The following is a 22,384-nucleotide window of genomic DNA, read 5'->3' on the forward strand; positions in this document are numbered from 1 at the left end:
TCCTCCGTCCTTCTCTCCCTCTGTTCCACAGCAACCATCTGGGTGCTACACGCCATTCTTAGGTCCTAGAAATAACAGCAACGGACGTGGCACCCAGGATCTAAGGAACTTAGTTTTAGTTGTGGGAAGGTGCAGACAATAAACGAACAGACAAGATAATTACTGTTTATAAACCAGTGTATCCCAGTGCGTTCATGGCAATACACAAGGTGCCAGTGTAGACAGTGCCTAGGAGCAAGCGACAGCTTCAGATAGAATGGCCTGCATAGGACATTTTTGAAAAGGTGACATTTGAGAAGGAAAGCAGCAGCCCCTGACGTCCAGCAGCTGGCCAGGCACTCACAGCCAGACCCTGGTGTCTTACTCTTGAGCAAGAGTGCCAACATCGGACGAGGCTACTCTGAGGCCAGGATGGGGCAAGGCATAAACATGACCATGGTGTGGTCCTAACTAAACACAGACACAGTGTGAATATTGTCCAAGCCAAAAAAAAAAGTATGACCAAAGTTCCACCTATCCTGGGTCGTAGGAGAGACGGCTACTCCTCTGCCATTCACAGCTTTAGACTCTGTCCAGAGTCCTCTTCTTAGAGCTAGGATTTCTTAAGGTCCCCAGTCTTACCACTGCCTCACAATGCCCAATCCGAACAAAGCCCCGTATCCCCCAACACGGCCCGCAGCCTCGGAGCCGTTTCTCATGCCCTGTTACTGAGACGTCCTGCAGGATTGAAACCTGGCTTGCTCAACACCAGGAGTGTTCCTACGTGTCTTTTGTTAGCACACTGGGGCTGAACAGTAAACGATGAGCAGAAGCCAGTGATGGCAAAAGCAGGGGGAAGAACATTCTAGAGCTGAGGGAAGAGTAAGTGCAAAGACCCTGACATGGAATGAGCTTGGTGTGTTCTGGAGCTGGAAGGGGGATTGCTCTCCGGGGTCGAGAGAATAAGAGCAAGCAAGTGACGCAGAATGTGGGCAGGGAGGGACTGGCGTGCAATGGTGGTCGGTGAACCACCCCCACAGATACGAGTTTTATTCTACATCAGTGAACATGCTTCGGACATGTTTCCAGATGAGGAGGCTGAGCCAGTCCCAGCAGTGTGGTAAGTGGCTCGGAGCTCTTGTCTCATGAGCCCTCCCTTCATCCCTGCTGCCAGGCTTCACAGACTTGAGGGTCAAATTCAGATCTGGTGCCTCCTACCCCTGTGACTGCCACACACCCGCTCACCCATCCAGCTTCGCTCCCAGCCACGGAGCTCTGTAAGCCAGACACTCCACGTACCTAGAGAGACCCCGGTGGGGGTCATGGGTTTTGCAGGCCCTGCTGTGCTGAATCAGTCCACAGGACTATGGAAACTACCTCAGTTTCCCCACTTACTACTTTAGTTCCCTGCTCTAACCAGAAACTGCCCCTGATGTCTGGCTGGTTCCTTCAACCTGTTGGCTTTCTCTCCTGAGATAGGAGGGTCCTTTCTGAAGCTGGCCATCCTTCGTTGCACACTCTTCTTTGTACCTAAGCCTCTTTCCGTTGTGCCCAAATAGTGAAATGTCAGAACACAGAGCTCCCAAGAGCAACTCAGCTGCCACCCAAGGCTGGGAGTGTCTTGTCATTTCATCTCCCTGTGCACCGCCTATCCTTGGCAGATTCTGCCAGTGATGATGCCCCTCATATGGTTTGACTGTATCCTTGGAGATAATTGGGTAGGCTATGCCCTGGGGTGCAGTAAAACCAGGCCCAGAGGATGCTGACCAGGCACTTCCTGGCTGCTGCCTCGGGGCACAGCGGATGGCCTACTTTCTCCATGAGCTGTCCAGCCTGCCAGGACTTCCCCGCAGGCCTGCCCACCAGGGCATTCTCTGGCATACTCCGGAGGGTCTCCACCAGGAGGCACCCTTTCCCCTGGGTCCTTCCTTCATTTTTGTCAAGAATGCCTCTTGCCCACCAGCAGTGCCTAATGAGTCAGGGAAAAGGCAGGGCTTTGCAAAGGGCAGACAGACTAGAGGGAATATTTTGTCCCTCCTGGTCTCCATGAACTTTTCTGAACATTAAGTCAATAATTGCCCTTCCCAGCCCTGCCACATTTCTAAGCCTGGCCTGCAGGCTGGGGGTGGGGGGCGCGGGGGTGCAGTGGGGACCTGCCTGTGCTACAGATTCAGCTGCTCTGCTCCGCCTGGGACACGGAGGCAAAGAGGAAGTGGCTGTTTCTGTGCTCAGCACTCAGATTAGTGAGCACGAAGAATGGTTTATAGCCTAAGGCGCTAAAATGAAAAAGATATGCCCTTCAGGTTAGGGGTGGGGGAAGGGTTTGACTCTGTGGGGCGGGGAGGGGAATTTGCTGCCCTCGGAACTCTTATGCATCTGGGTGTTTATGTGACTCTATGCATTTGTTAAAACTTAGGGAACTGTGCATCTCTGCCCCACCCCCCAGTGGGTTTGATGGCATGTAAATTTAAAACAATGAAAAGCACATACACCTCATGGAGTTTGGTGATGATTCGTGACTACCCGAAGCAACCATGGTGGGTTGCTCACACCGTGTCGGGTGCAGAGGTGTTTGGAGTCTCTCCCTTCCCTGTCTTGCCTAAGGATGTGCTTAAAGACATCTGTGGCTTATTTCTGGAACTCACTCTCTGCCTCCCTTTCGTCACAAACATCCAATTTACTGTCATAAGACCAAAGATGGGGGCTCTTTGCAACATCCATCCTGGTTTGCCTTGGACCAAAGGGCTTCCCAGGGTTGTAGGATTTCGTTTTAAAACTGGGACCATCCTGGACAAAGCAGGACAAATCATTCACCCTAGGAACAGGTAAGATGGAGTATTCAAAGAGTGAGAAAGTTTTGTGAAGTGTTGAAGGCTCAAGGTCTGGTCTCCATGGAGGTCTATGAGTTCAGTAAACCCTGATATTTACTGAAGTCCGCTGCTGGCTGGTAGATGGGAAGGGCCGCCATGGATGGCTGTACTGGTTGTGCATAGTGCAAGAGCGGCACATCTAAGGCAGCATCATCTATTTGGTAGGCAGTTCTGTATATATTATGAACAAGTATCTTGAGACACGTGCACATTTTGCTCTTTCACCCTAAGGAACTGCGTGAGTTCCTGGAGGCCCGGCTGGCCCGGCAGGGTCCAAGCTTGCAACAATGTCTCTTTCTGCTGAAAAGCCCATGCCTTAGGGATTATAAATGTGGATGGGGAAGGCAGGAGAGGATAACTAATGACATCTACTCAGAGTGGCATCAGGAGAGCAAATATTATTGCGACCATGTCACTAAATAGACAGTAATTTATGAGTTCTGCCGGGGAAGCCGAGTAGAAAATCAGATGGCAGCATGATGGGGGTATTTGTCTGTGACAGGAGCTCTGATCAAGGCAGAAGAGTTGAGTGCGTGTATATGTGTAGAGTCCCAGAGCACCATTTAAAAAGCTCCCCCGTTAAAAGCTTAAGGTTTCTTTTAAAAAGAAATTTTAGGGGGCACCTGGGTGGCTCAGTGGATTAAGCCGCTGCCTTCGGCTCAGGTCATGATCTCAGGGTCCTGGGATCAAGCCCCGCATCAGGCTCTCAGCTCCGCGGGGAGCCTGCTTCCTCCTCTCTCTCTGCCTGCCTCTCTGCCTACCTGTGATGTCTCTCTGTCAAATAAATAAATAAAATCTTTAAAAAAAAAAAAAAGAAATTTTAGGTCCATGGTTCTCAAATTTTGGTAGTCATTCAAATTTCTTAGGGAATTTGGTCAAATGCAGAGGACTGGGCCCTTCAACGAGCCTGCATCTTAATGTTCTTTCCTGACTCTCCAGGTGATTCCAACACATGTCACAGTTTGAGAACCATTGTCTTAGGAGTAAGGTAAATGGGAACAGAAGATTTCTGGGGAAGAGTCAACTTAAATTTTAAGGCAAATACTCGGTGTCCCTACACAGACAGCCCAGAGATGTGGGAGTCATTCTGCGTTGGTGTCTTTAAGAAATACTGCCTTTTCCTCTCCCTCAAGGAAATAAATAAAACCTAAAAAAAGGGGGCAGTCTGTTTCTCCCTCTGCCTCTCCTAGCTTATGGTTTCTCACTCTCTCTCAAGTAAATAAATAAAATCTTAAAAAAAAAAAAAAAAAAAAGAAATACTGCCCTTTTTTTCCCCCCTGGATAGAACTATTCTTAATCACAAAGCCTTTTGCCAGCACACTGTAATTCAATGAAGTTGATATTTAGTATTCATATATATTTTGCAGATGGTTGGTAGAAGAGAGAGGAGCGAGAATGTGCCCCTGCCCTCATGAAGCCAATTGTCTCCTGGGGAAGTTCACACGAGGGTACCTCTTTTCCTCCCAGCTCTGAACCCATGATCTGGGGGATCCCTGCATCCCACTCTAGGCTACTGACTTATGGTCCCCTCCACACACTATCTCCGTCTTTGTGCATGAGCTTCTGGGTGGCTGTCTCTGGGCTAACAACTCTTTCTTGAAACGAAGTCAGCCAGAGTGAAGGGAGGGCTATTACAAGCCAGGACTACTGGCCTTGTTAATTTCGTCCAGGAAAACTGGGCAAGAGGTGTAAAATTCCTCTTTATCTCCCAGCTGGTTTCATTTTTATTTCCCTTTTCATGGGCGGGCATCTTTGTGTCTCTTCCAAGAACTGGTTTGCAACATTTCAGTTCTTTCATGTTTCCAAACCCCTGCACTCTTGCTTGTCCTCCACCCAGCCTCCTACTTTTCTTCACCTCAGTGTCTCATCTTTTGTGAAGATTCTGACTGATCTTGGAAGTAATGACTGACAAGAAGCAAAAGTGAACACCAGCCCGACCAGCCTCCTCCCGCCCCCCGCCCCTTGATCCTGGGCTGGCCTTACTCACCTGCTATAAAACATTTTAACTGGGGTTTGTTATCTAAGTACAAGATGTAGTAAGACCATGATCTTCCTTTCAAGTAGGGACTTCATTTCCTTTGTTGAGCTTTCTAACTATCTCTGGGGCTCCCAACAGTGCAAGGTATACAGTAGGCACTCAGTGAGTGTTTCTGGCCACATGAAATAGAAGCATACTGCAGGAGTCCATGCTCTGCAGTCAAATATTTCACAGGAGGTGAGGTGGGGACCCATGGATAGAACAGTCTTGGCCAAGACCCCCCAGCATGTCAGGAACAGATCAAAAACCAAGTCTTGACTCTTGGTCAAGGGATTTTTCTCTGCTACCATCTGAAAATTACTCACTTGGTTACGGAGTCCTCTCATATCAAATGCAGAATATACTGTTTGTTCGGTTACAAAGAGAATTATAAGTAGAAAATAAAAATAAGCTCAAAAGAAAGCACTGAGTTAAGTCTCTCCTACATGAGTTTTTTTCTGCAAGAAAATCTCTCAAGTCCAAACCCACATGGTTTACTGATGTCTTTGGGCCACCCTCTGGAAAGATCCCATTTTCTCCTTATTTTAAGACACAGGGAGTGGAGTGAAATGAGCAGGTGGAGTCCATGTTTTCCTATTTTGGTCACTAGGAGTTCCCAGAGTTGGAGACCAGCTATGATATTTCCTTTTGTGGCTGAGGCACCTGCTGCTAATTCCCCAGGTCCCTCCCCAGAATCACCCTCATTTGAAAATTAAGGAGAGGGACCAGAATCTCTTTGGAGTCACTGCCTGCGGGATGCTCTATGACTAATTTTATCAACCAAGAGAAAACGTTGTGGGAGAAGCAGAAGGTCTACTTTGCTTCTGCTCAGGTGGCTTTGAGCAGAGAAGGGGGCCCTGGGTTGTGCCGAAGCATTAATCTCCATGGTGACGCCCCATGCCAAGGCTGCCTGCCACTATCACCCACAGATGACGAGGAGAAACACGTCAACACTGGCTTTGTTCCCCAGAAGCCATGCGTGAGGCATGTCCATCCAGAGCTGGAGAATGAACAAATGTTTGCTCTCTGTTAGGGCTGTGTCCTATTCCTCACAGCTGTTCCTTGTTGCCTTAAATAGTCTTAATGGGGCTGTAATAACCAGATACCTTCTGGCCGCCCTTATTGGGCTTATCATTCATTACAATGACAGACTGCCTGGATTGGACTGGGATTCAAATGCTTCCCATGGCAAAGTCACTACTTCCTGTTGTTTTGCATCTTCTCTGAGCCTACTACTCTTCTGACCGTGATGATGCCTGCACTTACCCGGCTCACAGACAGCCCCTCTCTCCAGCCAACATCTCCTAGCATTTGCTGGCAGGCTAGGGTTTTTTGTTTTGTAACTGGGGAAGGTGGGAGAATCTGGGCTGGGAAAAACAGGACAGGGAGGAGGGAAGAGGCTGCAGCCCAAGATCAGGGACGGAGGCCTCTTAGCTTCAATGTGGATGGGTTCCATTGCCTCTGGGAGGGGCTATCACATATCCCCTGGCATCAGATGTGACCAGCAATAAGTAGAGCAGGTGATGGGTCTGGGGGCACAGGCAGGGCATGCACTGGGGACTCCATGGTCACCTTAGACCAGTGTCCCTTAATCTTGAAAGTGCATTATAGTTACCAGGAGAGCTTGGAAAATACAGATCTTTGGATCCCACCTCCGGGAATTCTGATTTAATTGGTCTGAAGAACAACCTGGGTATTGGCATTTTTAAAATTTCCCTACGTGATTCTAATGTGTGGCCAAGACTGAAAACCTCCAGACCTCATATTTGTATGGGAGGTGCAGTTAATGTGCCTTAGGTCTCCTTGAGTTCCTGGAAACTGAGGGCCCCTGGTCAGTCATGGTTGCTAGGACTTGAGATATAACTATGGCGGGGAGGGGAGTAGCCCCAGAAAGGGGTCCAGTAGGACTAGCAATAGGAGGGAGATCCAGCTGGCCTAGAAAATTAGTTCTTACCTAGGCTCACAAAATTTGTGGGACATAAACATTTTCTAGATCACTTGGACCAATCCCTTTTCCCTCATTACATAAATATGGAAATAGAGGCCAAGAAAGGAGAATGACAGCCTAAGGTCACCCAGATACTTAACGAAAGAGACAGGACTTAAATCTGGGCATTTTGACTATACACTCAGAACGATTCCTACGTGAATTCAAGTCATTGAACTTAAAATATATATATTGAGAGACTCAAGTTTACACGCCAAAGAGCACGAGCTGATTTTATGTCTCTACATGAGAAAATGTGTGTGGGCTTGTCTGGGCTCTGGGCCCAGTCTCCTGGTTTGAGCAATTCCATCTTTTCCTTCAATTAGTGTCCCAGCCGCCTACCCGCCTACCTGCCCCTGGTCTCCCTGCTCTGATCTATGCCAAACAATTATATTTAAAAGGCTAATTCAACTTAAAAAAAAAATGTTGCTTCTTCCATGGTTCTGCATGACCCCTAGAATAGAATCCAAACTCCTTGGCCTGACAAATGTCCCATTGCTTCCCTATTCCAGCCCACTCCTTCTGACAATTCCAGCCCTATCTCCCTCCAAGCTTCATGTACCAAACATAGTTTGTGTACCAAACTGCTTCTGCTTCTTCTGGTTCTCATTACTCAACATGCCATGCATATCTCCACACCAAACCTGGTCTAGTCCCTCTGTCCAGAACACCCTTCCTTGTTTTCATCTGACTATTTCTATTTCTCAAGCTTTGGTTTAGGCTTTATGTCTTCTGGAAAGCCAATGGCCACCCATCCACAGGCTAGACTGAATGCATGCCACCACCCAAGGGTTCCCATGGCACTCTACTGTGACATTTTGCCAAGATATTAAAGTGACCAGCTTATATGCCTGTGTCTAAGAATAGGCTCAAATTCTCCCAGAAGGCAAGGGCTCTATCTCTTCCCAGTTCCTAGACCCTAGTACAATGTCTAGTCTATGGATAGTACTTACACATTGAGCTGAAATTCCACAAGACTCAGTCCTTGATTGTTATCTCTGTCAGTGCTCACTTGCTTCCTGACTTTGAACAGTCTTATGGCTTCCATGTTATCTATAGGACAGTAAGTCCTGAAGTTTTCTCCCCTACTCAGGCTTCTTTCCCAAATTCCAGACTAATATATATCCAAGCACCTACTATTCATCTCCACTATCAGGTCTAATAGACATCTCAAACTCAGCTCAAAATTGAACTCCCAGTTGTTCCATTGGCCCCAAGTCTCTTCTCTCTGTGGCTTCCCCATCTTCATTAGTGACACCCCCATCCTTCCAGTGGCTCAGATAACAGCCCTGGAGACACTCTTGGTTCATCTCTGTCTTTCACACGCCATGCCAATGTATTAGGAAATCCTGTTGGTTCTATCTACAAGATATATCCAGAATCCAACCATTTCTCACCACCTCCACTGCTTCACCTTTGTCTCTCACCTGGGTTACTGCCATGGCCTCGTGACTGGTCTCCCTGATTTTACTGTTGCCTTCCTATGTCTCTTCTCAACACAGTAGCTAGGAGGAGTATTTCAAAATAATGTCAGATGGTTATTTGTCTTCTCAAATTTCTGCAGTAGCTTTCCATGTCATTCAGAGTAAAAACCAAAGTCCTTGCAAAGGCTTATAAGGCACTACATGATCAGATTCCCCTTTATTTCTGCAATATCATCTTCTATTACTCTACTTACGTCTATTAGTCTACCCTTGGCTTCCTTGTACTGTGCTGATCTGGAACTTCCTTCCTCTAGATTTCTTCCTCCATGTCTCTGCTCAAAGCTTATCTTTTAATTAAGGATGACCTTTCTACCCTATTTAATATTGGAACCCCATTTACTTTCTGTCCCTGGAATATACCATCTCCCTTCTTTGCTCTACTCTTTCTTTTTCCATGGTATGTGTGGGAGGCTGTATCATCCAAAGATTATATTTGCTAATACCTCCTGTTCTGCAACTTCCTCTCTGTCCAACAAGAGGAGTCTAATTCCACTTCCCTAGAATAGAGGCCATTATTACTTGCTTATGACCAATACAATGAGGTGGTAGTGATTCTTTATGATCTCCAAATCTAGGTCACAAGGGATGATGTACTTTCTACTTTGGTCACTAAGAGGCTCACCTTTGAAGCTATGAGCTACCATGTAAAAAGTCCAACATTCTGAGGTTACCATGCTGTGAGGAAGCCCAGGCTTGTTCCAGCCAGCAATCCTACTGATCACTAGATATGAAAGTAAAGACACTCTCTGATGATTTCAGCCCTAGCCCTAGAGCCTTCCCTGTCAAGGTTTCAGACACCTTATTTTTTTTTTTTTAAGATTTACTTATTTGAGAGACAGAGAGAGTGCATGAGTGAGCATGAGTGGGAGGAGGGGCAGAGGGAGAGAGAGAATTTTGACCAGACTCCCCACTGAGCACAGAGCCCCATGTGGGGCTCGATCCCATAACCCCTAAAAGCATGACCTGAGCAGAAATCAAGAGTCAGACACTTGGGCACCTGGGTGGCTCAGTGGGTTAAAGCCTCTGCCTTCAGCTCAGGTCATGACCCCAGGGTCCTGGGATCGAGTCCCGCATCAGGCTCTCTGCTCCGTGGGAAGCCTGCTTCCTCCTCTCTCTCTCTGCCTGCTTCTCTGCCTACTTGTGATCTCTGTCTGTCAAATAAATAAAATTAAAAAAAAAAAAAAAGAGTCAGACACTTAACTGACTGAGCCAGCCAGGTGCCCCTGAGAGGTCAACTTGCTTGGTAACTTGTCAAACCCCCTCACTTGTATGGAAAAACAAAACAAACAAACAACAACAAAAAAAAAACCGAGCAGGAAAGACAGGCAAGAAAAAGCCCATAGCATGTTGGTTTGACAGTATAATTGGAGGCCGAGGAAGCTTATATCTACAACAGAGCAGTCTTCAAGCAGACCTGTGACTCATATACCCATGACGTAGATTCCAGACATCACGGGAGTTTTGAGGATCAAAGCAATATCCAGCTAGAGTCTAGGAAAGGGGACAGGCACACCATGGAAAGCTTTCCATAAAGTAATGCTTCTCAATTAATCTCCAGTTAATCAGGAAATGTGTTAACTAGAAGCTAAACATCCCAGTTAACTGATTAATATAATCTGAACAGATTGAATGAATGCAAGGTTAGTCTAGTTAGCGATGTTTCCGTTTGGGGACTAAACGATAGAACAACAGGCACTGTTTTCTCTCTCACTATAAAAGTAGACCGTTTCCATGCAGAAAGTTTGGAAAATGCAAAAAGGCACAAAAATAAATTTTAAAGATCAACCCAAATCCTATCACACAGGGATGGATACTCACAAAAAAAGATATTATTCTGGAAATAAATGCACTAAAGGAGTCAAATGTATTTGTATTTTTGTTTTCAAATGTTAGAACGCAGGTTCTAGAATAGTGTTTCTTGGTCTTTGACTATTTGTTCCCCTTTCTGATAAGTCATCTGTCTCCTTTAACACTATGCAAACCTTAAAACAAATGAAATAGTAGGACTAATGACTTACTGAACCACCGTGATACTAAGACATGTCGCCTTGCCAACAGCACACTTTCTCCTGACATTCACTGGCCAGGCAGATCTCCGTAGGTGTGCAGAAGCACATGTGTGTAACACTTTCAGGGGCTGGCACTATTCAACAAAACCCCTAGGAAATATGGCCCAGGGATGGAAGGTGATGAGATCATCTCCTCCAACTATTATCCCAATTCTGTTCCAGAAATTTGTAGACGGAGCCTATGAGAAGGGCTCTTTAACTTGGACCATATTTGAAATTAAACATACATTCTCTTGAGCTGGTCATTACTCACACCCATTGACATAAACGTTTTTGTTCTCATAAATGTGTCAAATATGCCCCCTGCCACCGTGTTTTATATGCTCATAAAGTTTTAGGACCAGACAGGCCCCTTAGAAATCACCTTATCCAAACTCTCCATTCAACTAATAAAGAATCTTAAAACGCAGGTAGCAAAATGATATGCTAATATCACACAGTTTATTGGTTGGAATCTGGCTGTCTGGACCCCCAGTTTAGCACAATTTCATGACCTCACACAGCTTGTGAAATACTGCTTGGTAAGCTCTTTCTCGGAATATAGTCTGAGAGATAAACTTAGCCTGCATTATCAAGAATTCCAAATGTGTAGAGTCTGAGTCAATGCGTTCCCACTGCACACAGTGTAACTCAAGCAAGCATATTTGGGGCACATGCTGCATGTGAAAAAAAAAAAAAAAACCCACCCACAAAAAACTAGTACATATAACTCAGAGCCTGGCGTACAGTAGATGCTGGAAAGATATTTTGGGAAGGAAGGAGGAGAGTTAGAGAGAGGGAGGAAAAGGAGAATCAAAGAAAGAAAGGCTTGTTTTCAGAGCTGGCTTCAGGAGGAGGCTTGCAAAATTCCTCCAGGGGGCATGAGGTCCGCTTTAGTTCAGGAAAACATCTTAATGAGTTTTTCCTCCTATTTTATTTCATTCTTTGCAAAAGGTGAGGCCTAATGGGCCAGGTCTCAAACAAAAGGAGGGAGACAGAGAAAGCTGAGTTGTTCTGCATAATAGTGAGGGGAGTGTAGGAATTCTTTTCCAGGCTGCTGGGATGAAGAAGAAAGGAAAAAAAAAAAAAGGAAAATTTGAGGACACCACAAAGGACTTTTCGAAGGGACTGGACAGACATTGTGTCAGGAGACCAGAACCTCAGGAGGACTTCTTTTTAAGCATTTCCTGAACTTTGCTGCAAACCTTCTCTTATTCCCCAAGCCTCAGTAACAAGTGCTACTCACAAAGCCCTTTGCATTAGCGATGCTCTGGGGAGGGAGGAAAGGGATGAGCAGGGATGAGGAGAAGGTACAGAGAGGGAAGACAGCAGACACCAGAGGTGATACTGACTTGGTGGGGGGTGTGTGTGTGTGGGATGGGTGTTGAGAACACAGCAGAAGCAAGATAACAAGGCCAGAGGTGCCCTATGAGCAAGCAGGTCTCCCAGAAATCACTGGCTTTTTTTTTTTTTTCCTAAACAGGTGGATGGGGTTTGAGCCATTATGCCTTCCTATGGCAGGAAGGTAGGAATGAAGTGATTCAGTAGGTCTGGGTGGGGACTGAGATGGTGTCTCTCCAGCATGCCCCCGAGTGATGCTGGCACTGCTGGTCTGGGGGCCATACCTTGAGTAGCAAGGACTTAGCACCCATAAAGCCTCTGCACCCCGGTTGGTCTCTTACCTCATATTCCTCCTTGAACCCGTAGCCCTGGCCTCTCTTCATCTGGGTGATGTGCTGTAGCAGGTCGGCCACCCGGATAGCAGGCTGGAACTGGTCCCGGGGATAGCTCATCTCCACGGGGTCGCAAGCCCGGTAGGGGTGAGTCTGGATCGTGAGGGTAGGCTGGGACAGCTCCCCACGGCTGCCATCTGCTTCAAAGAGAAGGAGGCAAAACACACATCACCTATGAGAGTTTTGTCCTCTGTCCTCCCTGCTTCCCCCAGGGCAGGGGGAACTAATTCAGGACACAGGTGATCGGGAAGCTGCGGGTAGAACAGAGACATGCTGCTTCCCTCGCGTGGCTGTGGCTGTGGTGGTTGATTTAGAAAATCAAGAAGACAAACCAACCAAAGAACACAACAGCCCTTGGTTTGTTTCTATTCCAAGGATGCATATTGGGGAGCAGAGACAAAATTCCAGGTTGCTTATAATCCTCTGTCTGTCTCAGTCCTTGTCAAGGGTGGTCTTGGCTAATCATGGCCAACCCCAGAACAAGTGAGAAGCCAGAAAGCTCTTTAGGAAATGAGGATGCCTAGAAATCCTCTCTGGTGCCTGCCTGCAAGTGAGAAGAGCCCCAGGTGTCGGGAGATCAGAGCCACATGTCTGCTCCTGGTCCATTTGCCTCCATCCTTGAGAGGAAATGAAACCAGTCTTGGACCCCTAACTGATAGCAGGAACCCTCCTGACCCATTCAGCTGCTTTCTCTAGCTGTGGGCTCTGCAACAGTGATCACCTTCTGCCTCTGGTCTAGTTTCCCCACCACTTAATACTCTTGATCCAGGAGTGTCAGTGAACCTTCTTGGCAGGTAAGGAAGCCCAAACCTCTTCCTTTAGTCCTGCCAGCTACTTCTCCCAGGCCTGGGCCCTATGCCCCAACTCCTTTCTCAAATCTCTCCTTGATAGAAGATCTGTACTCTGCTTGATAATAATCTTCACGCCCCCCCCGAGCTGTTCTAACTACCCTCTGCTAGCTTGGCCATCCTGGAAACTAACCTGTTGGGGAGAGATGTGAATCCCCCGTTCCCCCCCACCTTGGACCAGAACAACCACATCCTTGCCCTACCGACTCCCTGGCAAGCATATACTGCCGGTCTTTCAGGGCTAGTTGGTCATTCTCACAACCTCTAGGCTTAGTTTCCCCCACCTCATCCCAGAGACACAGACAGTCTACACCCTAGAGCCTCCTGGTGTGGCATGCACAAGTTGAGAACTGTCATATTTGATGTGACTCACCCCAATATTTTCAGGATCCACAAAGTACCCCACTGAGCCCATGCTATGTTTACTCCGGAGGCTTTAGCATATGTTCCTGACTTTCTGCAACTTGTCTTTTCAAAATTCATGTTTCTTTTAGCTTGTCTGTTGCTCATGTCACAATAATCCCCCAGACATTGATTCTGTATGTAAAAGGGAAATTTTCTTTGTGACAGCAAGAGCAAAACTGTTCCAAGCAAGGAAAGGATTGCTAATGGAAAGAGCTGGAATGTACAGATTTATGTACAAGGAGGAAGGGCTAGGTGAGCTGTTAGCACAGCTTTCCTGACCACCCAGAAGAAAAATACTGCTTACGTCTTCTCCTGGGATTGTAGAAAAGAGGTAGCACATCTTTTAATTTGTTTAAATGTAGAGCTTTGCATTAAATGCAGAGCACGGTTTAAATGTAGAGCTTCACAAACATGGGCGGGGCTGCCCCTCTCCACCACGCCCATGGGATCAGGAGTCAGATTTATTGAGAGCTCACTCTCAGCGTGCCAGGGACTGTGGTAGGCACTAGCAATGCACAGCACACAGATTTCACCCTCAAGATTTGATCGTCTGGTACAGCAGACCGACCAGCAGAACCATCTGAAGCAGGAGAACAGAAGCTGGAGAAGCCAAGCACATCCAGGGAAGGGCAAGGAGGCTGAGATGGAGAGGTGGTGGGTGGAAATGTGAGGGGGCAAAGCTGTAAGAGATGATGAGAGGCAGATCAAGGAGGCAGTAAATGGGTGAGAATCTCCAAGCCAATGGGAAGCTACTGAAGGCTTTTAAGAATTCCTCTCTTTAGGATGTGGAAAAAGAGGAACCCTCCTCCACTGTTGGTGGGAATGCAAGCTGGTGCAACCACTCTGGAAAACAGCATGGAGGTTCCTCAAAATGTTGAAAATAGAACTACCCTATGACCCAGCAATTGCACTACTGGGTATTCACCCTAAAGATACAAACATAGTGATCCGAAGGGGCACGTGTACCCGAATGTTTATAGCAGCAATGTCTACAATAGCCAAACTATGGAAAGAACCTAGATGTCCATCAACAGATGAATGGATAAAGAAGATGTGGTATATATACACAATGGAATACTATGCAGCCATCAAAAGAAATGAAATCTTGCCATTTGCGACGACGTGGATGGAACTAGAGCGTATCATGCTTAGTGAAATAAGTCGATCGGAGAAAGACAACTATCATATGATCTCCCTGATATGAGGACATGGAGAAGCAACATGGGGGGTTAGGGGGATAGGAGAAGAATAAATGAAACAAGATGGGATTGGGAGGGAGACAAACCATAAATGACTCTTAATCTTACAAAACAAACTGGGGGTTGCTGGGGGGAGGTGGGATTGGGAGAGGGGGAGGGGGCTATGGACACTGGGGAGGGTATGTGCTATCGTGAGTGCTGTGAAGTGTGTAAACCTGGCGATTCACAGACCTGTACCCCTGGGGATAAAAATACATTATATGTTTATTTAAAAAAAAAAATTTGGAAGGGGAGGCGAACCATAAGAGACTATGGACTCTGAAAAACAACCTGAGGGTTTTGAAGGGTCAGGGGTGGGAGGTTGGGGGAACAGGTGGTGGGTAATGGGGAGGGCACGTTTTGCATGGAGCACTGGGTGTTGTGCAAAAACAATGAATACTGTTACACTGAAAAAATAAATAAAATGGAAAAAAAAAGAATTCCTCTCTTTAAGGAAACTATATATATATATATATATATATATATATATATTTTTTTTTTTTTTTTTTTTTTTTTTTTTTTCTGCAGATGTCCCAGCTGTTGTAAGTATGAAGCCTCCTTCCAGGGACCATCACTCCTGTGATGCTGTGGTGGGCCTGGGGATGGAGAAGGGGCACTTGAGCTTGCTTCTCTAAATGCTGTATTTCACGATCCCCAGGACAGCAGGAGCTGGAGTCAGTGCCCAGAGCCCTGTGAGTGTCTCCCACCTAAATCACCAGCGCATATGGGGACAGATGTCTTTGGAGACCCATGGTCTCCCAAAGGTCTTGGGGTGTGGACTGCCGGGAGGCTGGAAAAAAGGCATCTTCGGAATGGGCACCTGGCAAATTTTGTAAGATGCCAAATGTTCCCCAAACCAATATGGATATTTTCCCTAAACACATTGCTAGACAGACTGTAAAACTGGTGTCAGCAAAACCAACACTGGAAGGGAAAACAAATGCATTTGAAATTTAACAACTTGTATCGCTGTAACATTTGTAATAACATCAACGCTGGTGCTAATGATGCTATGAAGACTCAGAACCAAGGGGCTTTCAAGGTTTATTAATTCAGCTAGGTTGGACTCCCTTTTCCAATGTATCTTACCTCACCTATTCCCTTATTAACCTCTGATAATGCAGAAGGGATGCCTTTTATCACACCCCATTTCACCAGACGCACTATACTTAATTTCCCATCATTAGGTTTAATGAAAACCCAATTTCACAACTCACTTCTCTCAGGAACCTACAAGTAATGCTACGTTTTTATCAGCCCCAATTAAAAAACGTTATGATGTTCCTATTCGAGAGGGAGCCTTAAAAGTAATGTGCGATTCGGCTGCTAATTCAACAAGGGCGCTAGAATTCACATGCTGCTCATAAAATGTAACTCAAACCAGCTGGCCCAGGGAGAGAACACTGCTCATTTTTCTCCTCACCAGACCCTTAATTTTCATGCCATTTCGAATTCCCATGCATGGGTCTTGCATGTTTATTTATTACATAATCATATTTTGGGTGTCTTCTGCATCTTTTCTATAGCTGTTGCCTAAAGCCTGTGAATTCCCCTGGAAGTCCTGTGGCTGCCTGTCAGGGGATGGTGGGTGATGCATATGACATCCCCCATCACCACTGTCCCTCTACCAGTTCCCTTCCCGTCTGGACTTGACTTTTCTATTTTTTTTTTTTATCCCCCTGCTCCCAGCCATTATTGATCTCCATCCAGCTGCAGCCACATATTTCCAATTACTTGCTAGGAATTGCCACTCCAACTGGTTAACAAATATATACTGAGAATCTATATTGTGCAAAGTATGGTGTTAGATACCGCCTACAAACAGGAGGGTGGAGGAAAGTGTGTTCAGAGGGAGATAAGCACTCCATAGCCCTAGCAGGAAAGAAGAGATAAGGTATGCATAAACAAGTCTAACAGAGGTGGGAAGGGACAGGTGCCCAGGAGATGGGAGGGTGGTGTGCTACAGAGCTGGGAACCCCAGAAATGTTTCTCAAGCTTTAGGCACTCACACCCCACCTCTGTGGGTTTTGCCACAACTAGGTACAACCTGCATCAGCTCTGTCTGATAGAACTTCCCAGGATGATGGAAATGGTCCATATTTGTACTGTGCAGTATGAGAGCTACTAACCCCAGATGTCTCCTGAGCATGTCACCGAGGCTAATGTGATCGAGGAACTGAATTTTAAGTTCTGTTTAATTTTAATTCATTTCAATTTAAATATCCACATGTGGCTTATGGCTACTGTACTGGGCAGCATAGATTTAGAGAAAGAAAAAGGAAAATAGCACTTGAGTCACACAATAGGGCAGAGATCTATTGGAGGGCCATGGAAATATAACGCAAGCCATAAAAGTAATTTAAAATTTTCTTTTTTTAAATTTAAATTCAATTAGCCTTCATTAGTTGCAGATGTAGTGTTCAAGGATTTATCAGTTGTATATAACACCCAGTACTCATCACATCACCTGCCCTCCTTAATGTCCATTACCCAATTACCCCATCCCCCCACCCACCTCCCCTTCAGTAACCCTCAGCTGACCTCGGCCGCAGCCACTTCTTGCTAGACACGTCTCCAAAGGCAAGGGAAACAAAAGCAAAAATGAACTATTGGGACTTCATCAAAATAAAAAGCTTCTCCACAGCAAAAGAAACAGTCAATAAAACTAAAAGTCAACCTACAGGATGGGAGAAGATGTTTGCAAATGACATATCAGATAAAGGGAAAGTATCCAAGATCTATAAAGAACTTATCAAACTCAACACCCAAAAAACCCCCAAATGATCCAGTCAAGAAATGGACAGAAGACATGAAGAGACATTTCTCCAAAGAAGACATGCAAATGGCCAACAGACACATGAAAGTATGCTTCACATCACTTGGCATCAGGGAAATACAGATAACATTTTCTTATAGCAATAAAGTAAGGTAAAAGGGATAAGTGAAAATAATTTCAATAATACATTTTATTTGATCCAATACATGAAAGAGTATTTCAACATAGAGTCACTATAAAATTATTAATGACATATTTTACTCTTTCTTTTTAAAAGATTTTATTTATTTATTTGAGAGAGCATGAGAGGGGAGAGGTCAGGGGGCGAAGCAGACTCCCCACTGAGCAGGGAGCCCGATGCGGAACTCAATCCCAGGACTCGAGGATCATGACCTGAGCTGAAGGCAGTTGCTTAACCACCTGAGCCATCCCAGCCATCCCTATTTAACACTATTCATGCCAAGGCTTTAAAATCCAATGTGCATTTTGCACTTACTTTAGAGTAGTCTCATTTCATTTCAGACTAGCCATATTTCCAGGGCTCAACACCGACAGGTGACTGGCGGCAGGTGCAGGTGGACATAGACTTATCCAGAGCCAAGTCAAGTGCCAAAGAGAGCTGATTTAGAGTTACAGTGAACGTCAAAGACACCGATCTAGTGGAAGGCAGCTCTAGCACAGCACTGCCCAATAAGGTGTTTTATGATGATGGACGTGTTCTACCTTTGCACTGTTCAAGGTCGTAGCCCCTAGCCCGTTGTGGCTATTGAGCAACTGAAATGTGGCTTGCGTGACTCAGGAACTGAGTTTTTACTTTACTTTAATTTCAATTTAAGTTTAAATAGCCACACGTGGTCCGTAGCTGCAATACCAAAGAGCGCACATCTATACGAGTATGTCTGAAATTTTTTAAAAACCAACGTCCTACATTTTTAAGCTTTATTTCATTATGAATGATAATAAAACATAAACTCATGGGTGCAACATGCCAGTTTTTGTTTCATGCTCATTAAAACATTTACCTAACTATTTTAAAAACAGCCTGGCCACGTCCTGCGAGATGAGCATGACCTTGGTCAAGAGACGACAATGTCTGAGCTCAGAGCCTTCATCTATAACACAGGGAAGGTCGGTGTGAAGATTTCAGGAGAGACCGCCCGCAAGCATGTGGACAATGCCTGGCTTCTGTTAAGTCATGAAGAAACATTAGCTGCTCTGATGTTGGACAAGCTCTGCTGTTCAGCATTAGAGATTCTCAGACCGGCGAGGCATCTGGGGAATCATTTAGGGCTTCTCTCCTTCTTTCCTTCATGACACACTCCATGGTCATCTAAATATCTTATTCCATTCCTGCTGCTACTGCCCTAATTCAAGTCCCCATGACATGACTGTTCCAATCAGGTTCCTCACGGGTCTTTCTGCCTCCATGGTTCTTTCCACACAGCTTTGATTAAGTCATTCATCTTAGCAGAATCCTCCGCAGCGTCCAGACAGAATTTCTTCACTAGCCAACCAAATTCCTATAGTCTCTATTTCTCATTTCATCCATCACAATTCCTCTCTATCCATGTGCCCATTAGGGCAGGAGAGCATGAAGGGTGGTTGGGTAAGTATCTGGAGACTGCTCGCTGAAAGGGGAGAGTCTAAGCCTGGAGACAAAGCTTGAGGTGGGGATGAGGCTGGCTCACTGGCTCAGAGTGGAGACGTGATTAGCACAAACACAGTGGGTGCTGTGGCAACGGCAGGTGTCAGGGTCAAAACACGGAATCTGAAGGCAAAATCTGGCTTCAAATATGAGCCTCACAACTTTCCAGCTATGGGATGTCAGATATGCTACTAAGATCTTTATTTGTAATTGTCATTAGAGATGGCGATGACCATCAACATCATCTAAGAAGGTCGCTATAGCTATGAAATGGGAAGAAGATTGGAAGAAGCCTCAGGGTAGCATCTTGCCAGCAGGCAATGCCTCAACTGCACCATTCTTACCAAATATCAGTAAAGCCTCAAGAAAATAAACTTGTAATAGCACTGAAATCTAAGTCTGTGAACTAGCCTAGCATCAGAATTTGGGAGGAATATCCATTAATCATATCAGTATCACACTGCCTATGTGCATAAAGATGAACACTTTATTTTGTCAAGATTTCCTAAAAATCTCTGAAATTGTATAAAATCACCTTTTGCCTGATTCAACATAAGGGAATTTTCCCTCTAGAGTTGAAAGAGACTGCAGTTTCTTTGGTGAAGCTTCAGATGAAGTAGTTGGCTTATGTTCAGGAGCCCTGTTGTAAGAAAAATGTATTCTGTATTTCCAAATTCTGGACTTCAACTAGGAAAAGTGTATCGACTTGTGACCCCAGAGGCACAGTAGATCCACACCCCCATCTCATAGCCCCTCGGGATGTGCTCTTACTTGATGGAATGGTAGATGAACTAAACTTCTCTTTAAATATGAACCTTACAAATAGTCATAACCCTTCCAGGCATGGCACCTGGCAACCACTGCTCTGTTTTCTGTTGTAACAGTTGCTTTTTCTGGAATGTAAATGTGTATGTAATCATACAGCATACAGTGTTCTATGACTGTGTTTTTTCACTTAGCTGGAGGCTTCTGAGACTTTTCCATGTTGCAAATAGCAGTAATTTGTTCTGATTGCTACATTTCCTCACCAACACTTGTTTGGTAAGGTTTTATTAATTTTAGGTAAACTTTATTAACTTTAGGCATTCTAGGGGTTGTATAATAGGATCCCATTGTCATTTAAATATGTGTATTTTTTGTACCAGTTTGACATTTGTTTTCTTTCTTTGGATGAGGAGTCTGTTCAAATCTTCTGCCCATTTGTTTTTTTTTTTAAATTGGATTATTTTATTATTGAGTTGTAATCATAATACAGACCCTTTATCATATATATTTTTTGGAAGTCCTTACTCCCAATCTGAGGCTCTCCTTTTTATTTTCTTAATAGGGTATTTTGATGAGACAGGAATCCATCAAAATCCTAGAGGAGAACATAGGCAGTAACCTTTTCGACATCAGCCACAACAACTTCTTTCAAGACATGTCTCCAAAGGCAAAGGAAACAAAAGTGAAAATGAACTTTTGGGACTTCATCAAGATAAAAAGCTTCTGCACAGCAAAGGAAACAGTCAACAAAACAAAGAGGCAGCCCACGGAATGGGAGAAGGAATTCGCAAATGACACTACAGGCAAAGGGCTGATATCAAAGATCTGTAAAGAACTCCTCAAACTCAACACACACAAAACAGATAATCACATCAAAAAATGGGCAAAAGTCATGAACAGACACTTCTCCAAAGAAGACATACAAATGGCTAACAGACACATGAAAAAATGTTCATCATCATTAGCCATAAGGGAATTCAAATCAAAACCACATTGAGATACCACCTTACACCAGTTAGAATGGCCAAAATTAACAAGACAGTAAACAACAAGTGTTGGAGAGGATATGGAGAAAGAAACACTGTTGGTGGGAATGCAAGTCGGTGCAGCCACTTTGGAAAACAGTGTGGAGATTCCTTAAGAAATTAAAAATAGAGCTTCCCTATGACCCTGCAATTGCGCTACTGAGTGTTTACCCCAAAGATACAGATGTAGTGAAAAGAAGGGCCATCTTTACCCCAATGTTCATAGCAGCAATGGCCACAGCCGTCAAACTGTGGAAAGAACAAAGATGCCCTTCAACGGACAAATGGATAAAGAAGATGTGGTCCATATATATTATGGAGTATTATGCCTCCATCAGAAAGGATGAATACCCAACTTTTGCATCAACATGGACGGGACTGGAAGAGATTATGATGAGTGAAATAAGTCAAGCAGAGAGAGTCAATTATCATATGGTTTCACTTACTTGTGGAGCATAAGGAATAACATGGAGGACATTAGGAGAAGGAAAGGAAAAGTGAATTGGGGGAAATTGGAAGGGGAGACAAACCATGAGAGACCGTGGCCTCTGAGAAACAAACTGAGGGTTTTGGAGGGGAAGGAGGTGGGGAGTTGGGTGAGCCTGGTGGTGGGTATCATGGAAGGGACATATTGCATGGAGCACTGGGTGTGGTGCATAAACAATGAATTCTGGAACTGAAAAGAAATAAAAAAATTCTTTAATTAAAAAAAAGAAAAAAAGGAAAAGTTTTATTTTTGATCATTCGAATTTATCAATTATCTGCTTTTATTTATTTATTTATTTATTTATTTTTGTCTTGTCTGAGAAATCTCTGCCTAACTCAAGGCCACAAATATTTTCTCCTGCAGTTTCTTCTACCTTCTCTCTCTTAATTCTAACCAAATGCATAGGGTTGAACTTGTAAAACTCATAGTAAGTACAAGGCCACCCCACTGTGCCACATTTTGCGGAGCTGAAATGGACATTATATACTTGGCAACTGACACTGATACACTTAGTTACTTGAAGTAACACTAGTCTGAAGAATAGAAAATAAATGCTTCACCTTTTTCTAATTTCCTTTTCTGGGCTCGAAGAATCAAAGACTAAGCAATCAAATATGGGAGGTTGGGCACCTCTGAGCCCTTTCTTCTCCTCAATCACACACACAAGGGTCTCTGATGTGGCAAAGACAAAAGAAGGAGGATAAAGACCTTTATATCCCAGGAAGCAGATTTAGTATTGGGAAACCAAACTGGGAGAGGAGCAGTCATGGGGAAGGTGACTTCTGGATTCACTTGCTCCTTCTAATAGAGATCAATCCTCCTCTTTGTGGGAGAACATGAATTCGTCCTCCACAGTGGTCATATCAGATGGAGGGAAGGTGTCAGACAGTCTGCAGAGGGATGGGACCTCAGAACATCAATTACTCCTCCTGTGTAACCCATAGGAAAAGGGTTCCCACTATCAGGGTAGTGAGGACAACCATGAGAATCTGCCTGTTCTGTTTGCAGCAAACACCAGTCCTAGATAGACCTCTCCTCCTTTTTTTAAAGGTAAGTAAGCAGAAACAGAACAACATG

At 44.9% G+C, this 22,384-nt stretch overlaps 1 protein-coding gene and 1 non-coding gene across 14 annotated transcripts in view; one reads left to right on the plus strand and one right to left on the minus strand.

The window, feature by feature from the left end:
* Positions 1-22,384, minus strand: part of PTPRT (protein tyrosine phosphatase receptor type T) — a 1,093,025-nt gene that overhangs the window by 91,315 nt on the left and 979,326 nt on the right. For 9 of the 13 annotated variants that reach the window (XM_045981319.1, XM_045981314.1, XM_045981317.1 and 6 more), the window contains one exon: positions 12,068-12,258. In XM_045981319.1, the coding sequence (XP_045837275.1) occupies positions 12,068-12,258 (191 nt within the window). The remainder of the gene's footprint in view (positions 1-12,067; positions 12,259-22,384) is intronic. The other 4 variants (XM_045981318.1, XM_045981313.1, XM_045981316.1 and 1 more) reach the window with 1 other exon arrangement.
* Positions 2,119-2,256, plus strand: LOC123927347. The gene has a single exon (XR_006815431.1). It is a non-coding gene; the product is annotated as a small nucleolar RNA SNORA43 (small nucleolar RNA).

The sequence above is a fragment of the Meles meles genome, chromosome 16 (genome assembly GCF_922984935.1).
Source record: "Meles meles chromosome 16, mMelMel3.1 paternal haplotype, whole genome shotgun sequence".
Lineage (NCBI taxonomy): Eukaryota > Metazoa > Chordata > Mammalia > Carnivora > Mustelidae > Meles > Meles meles.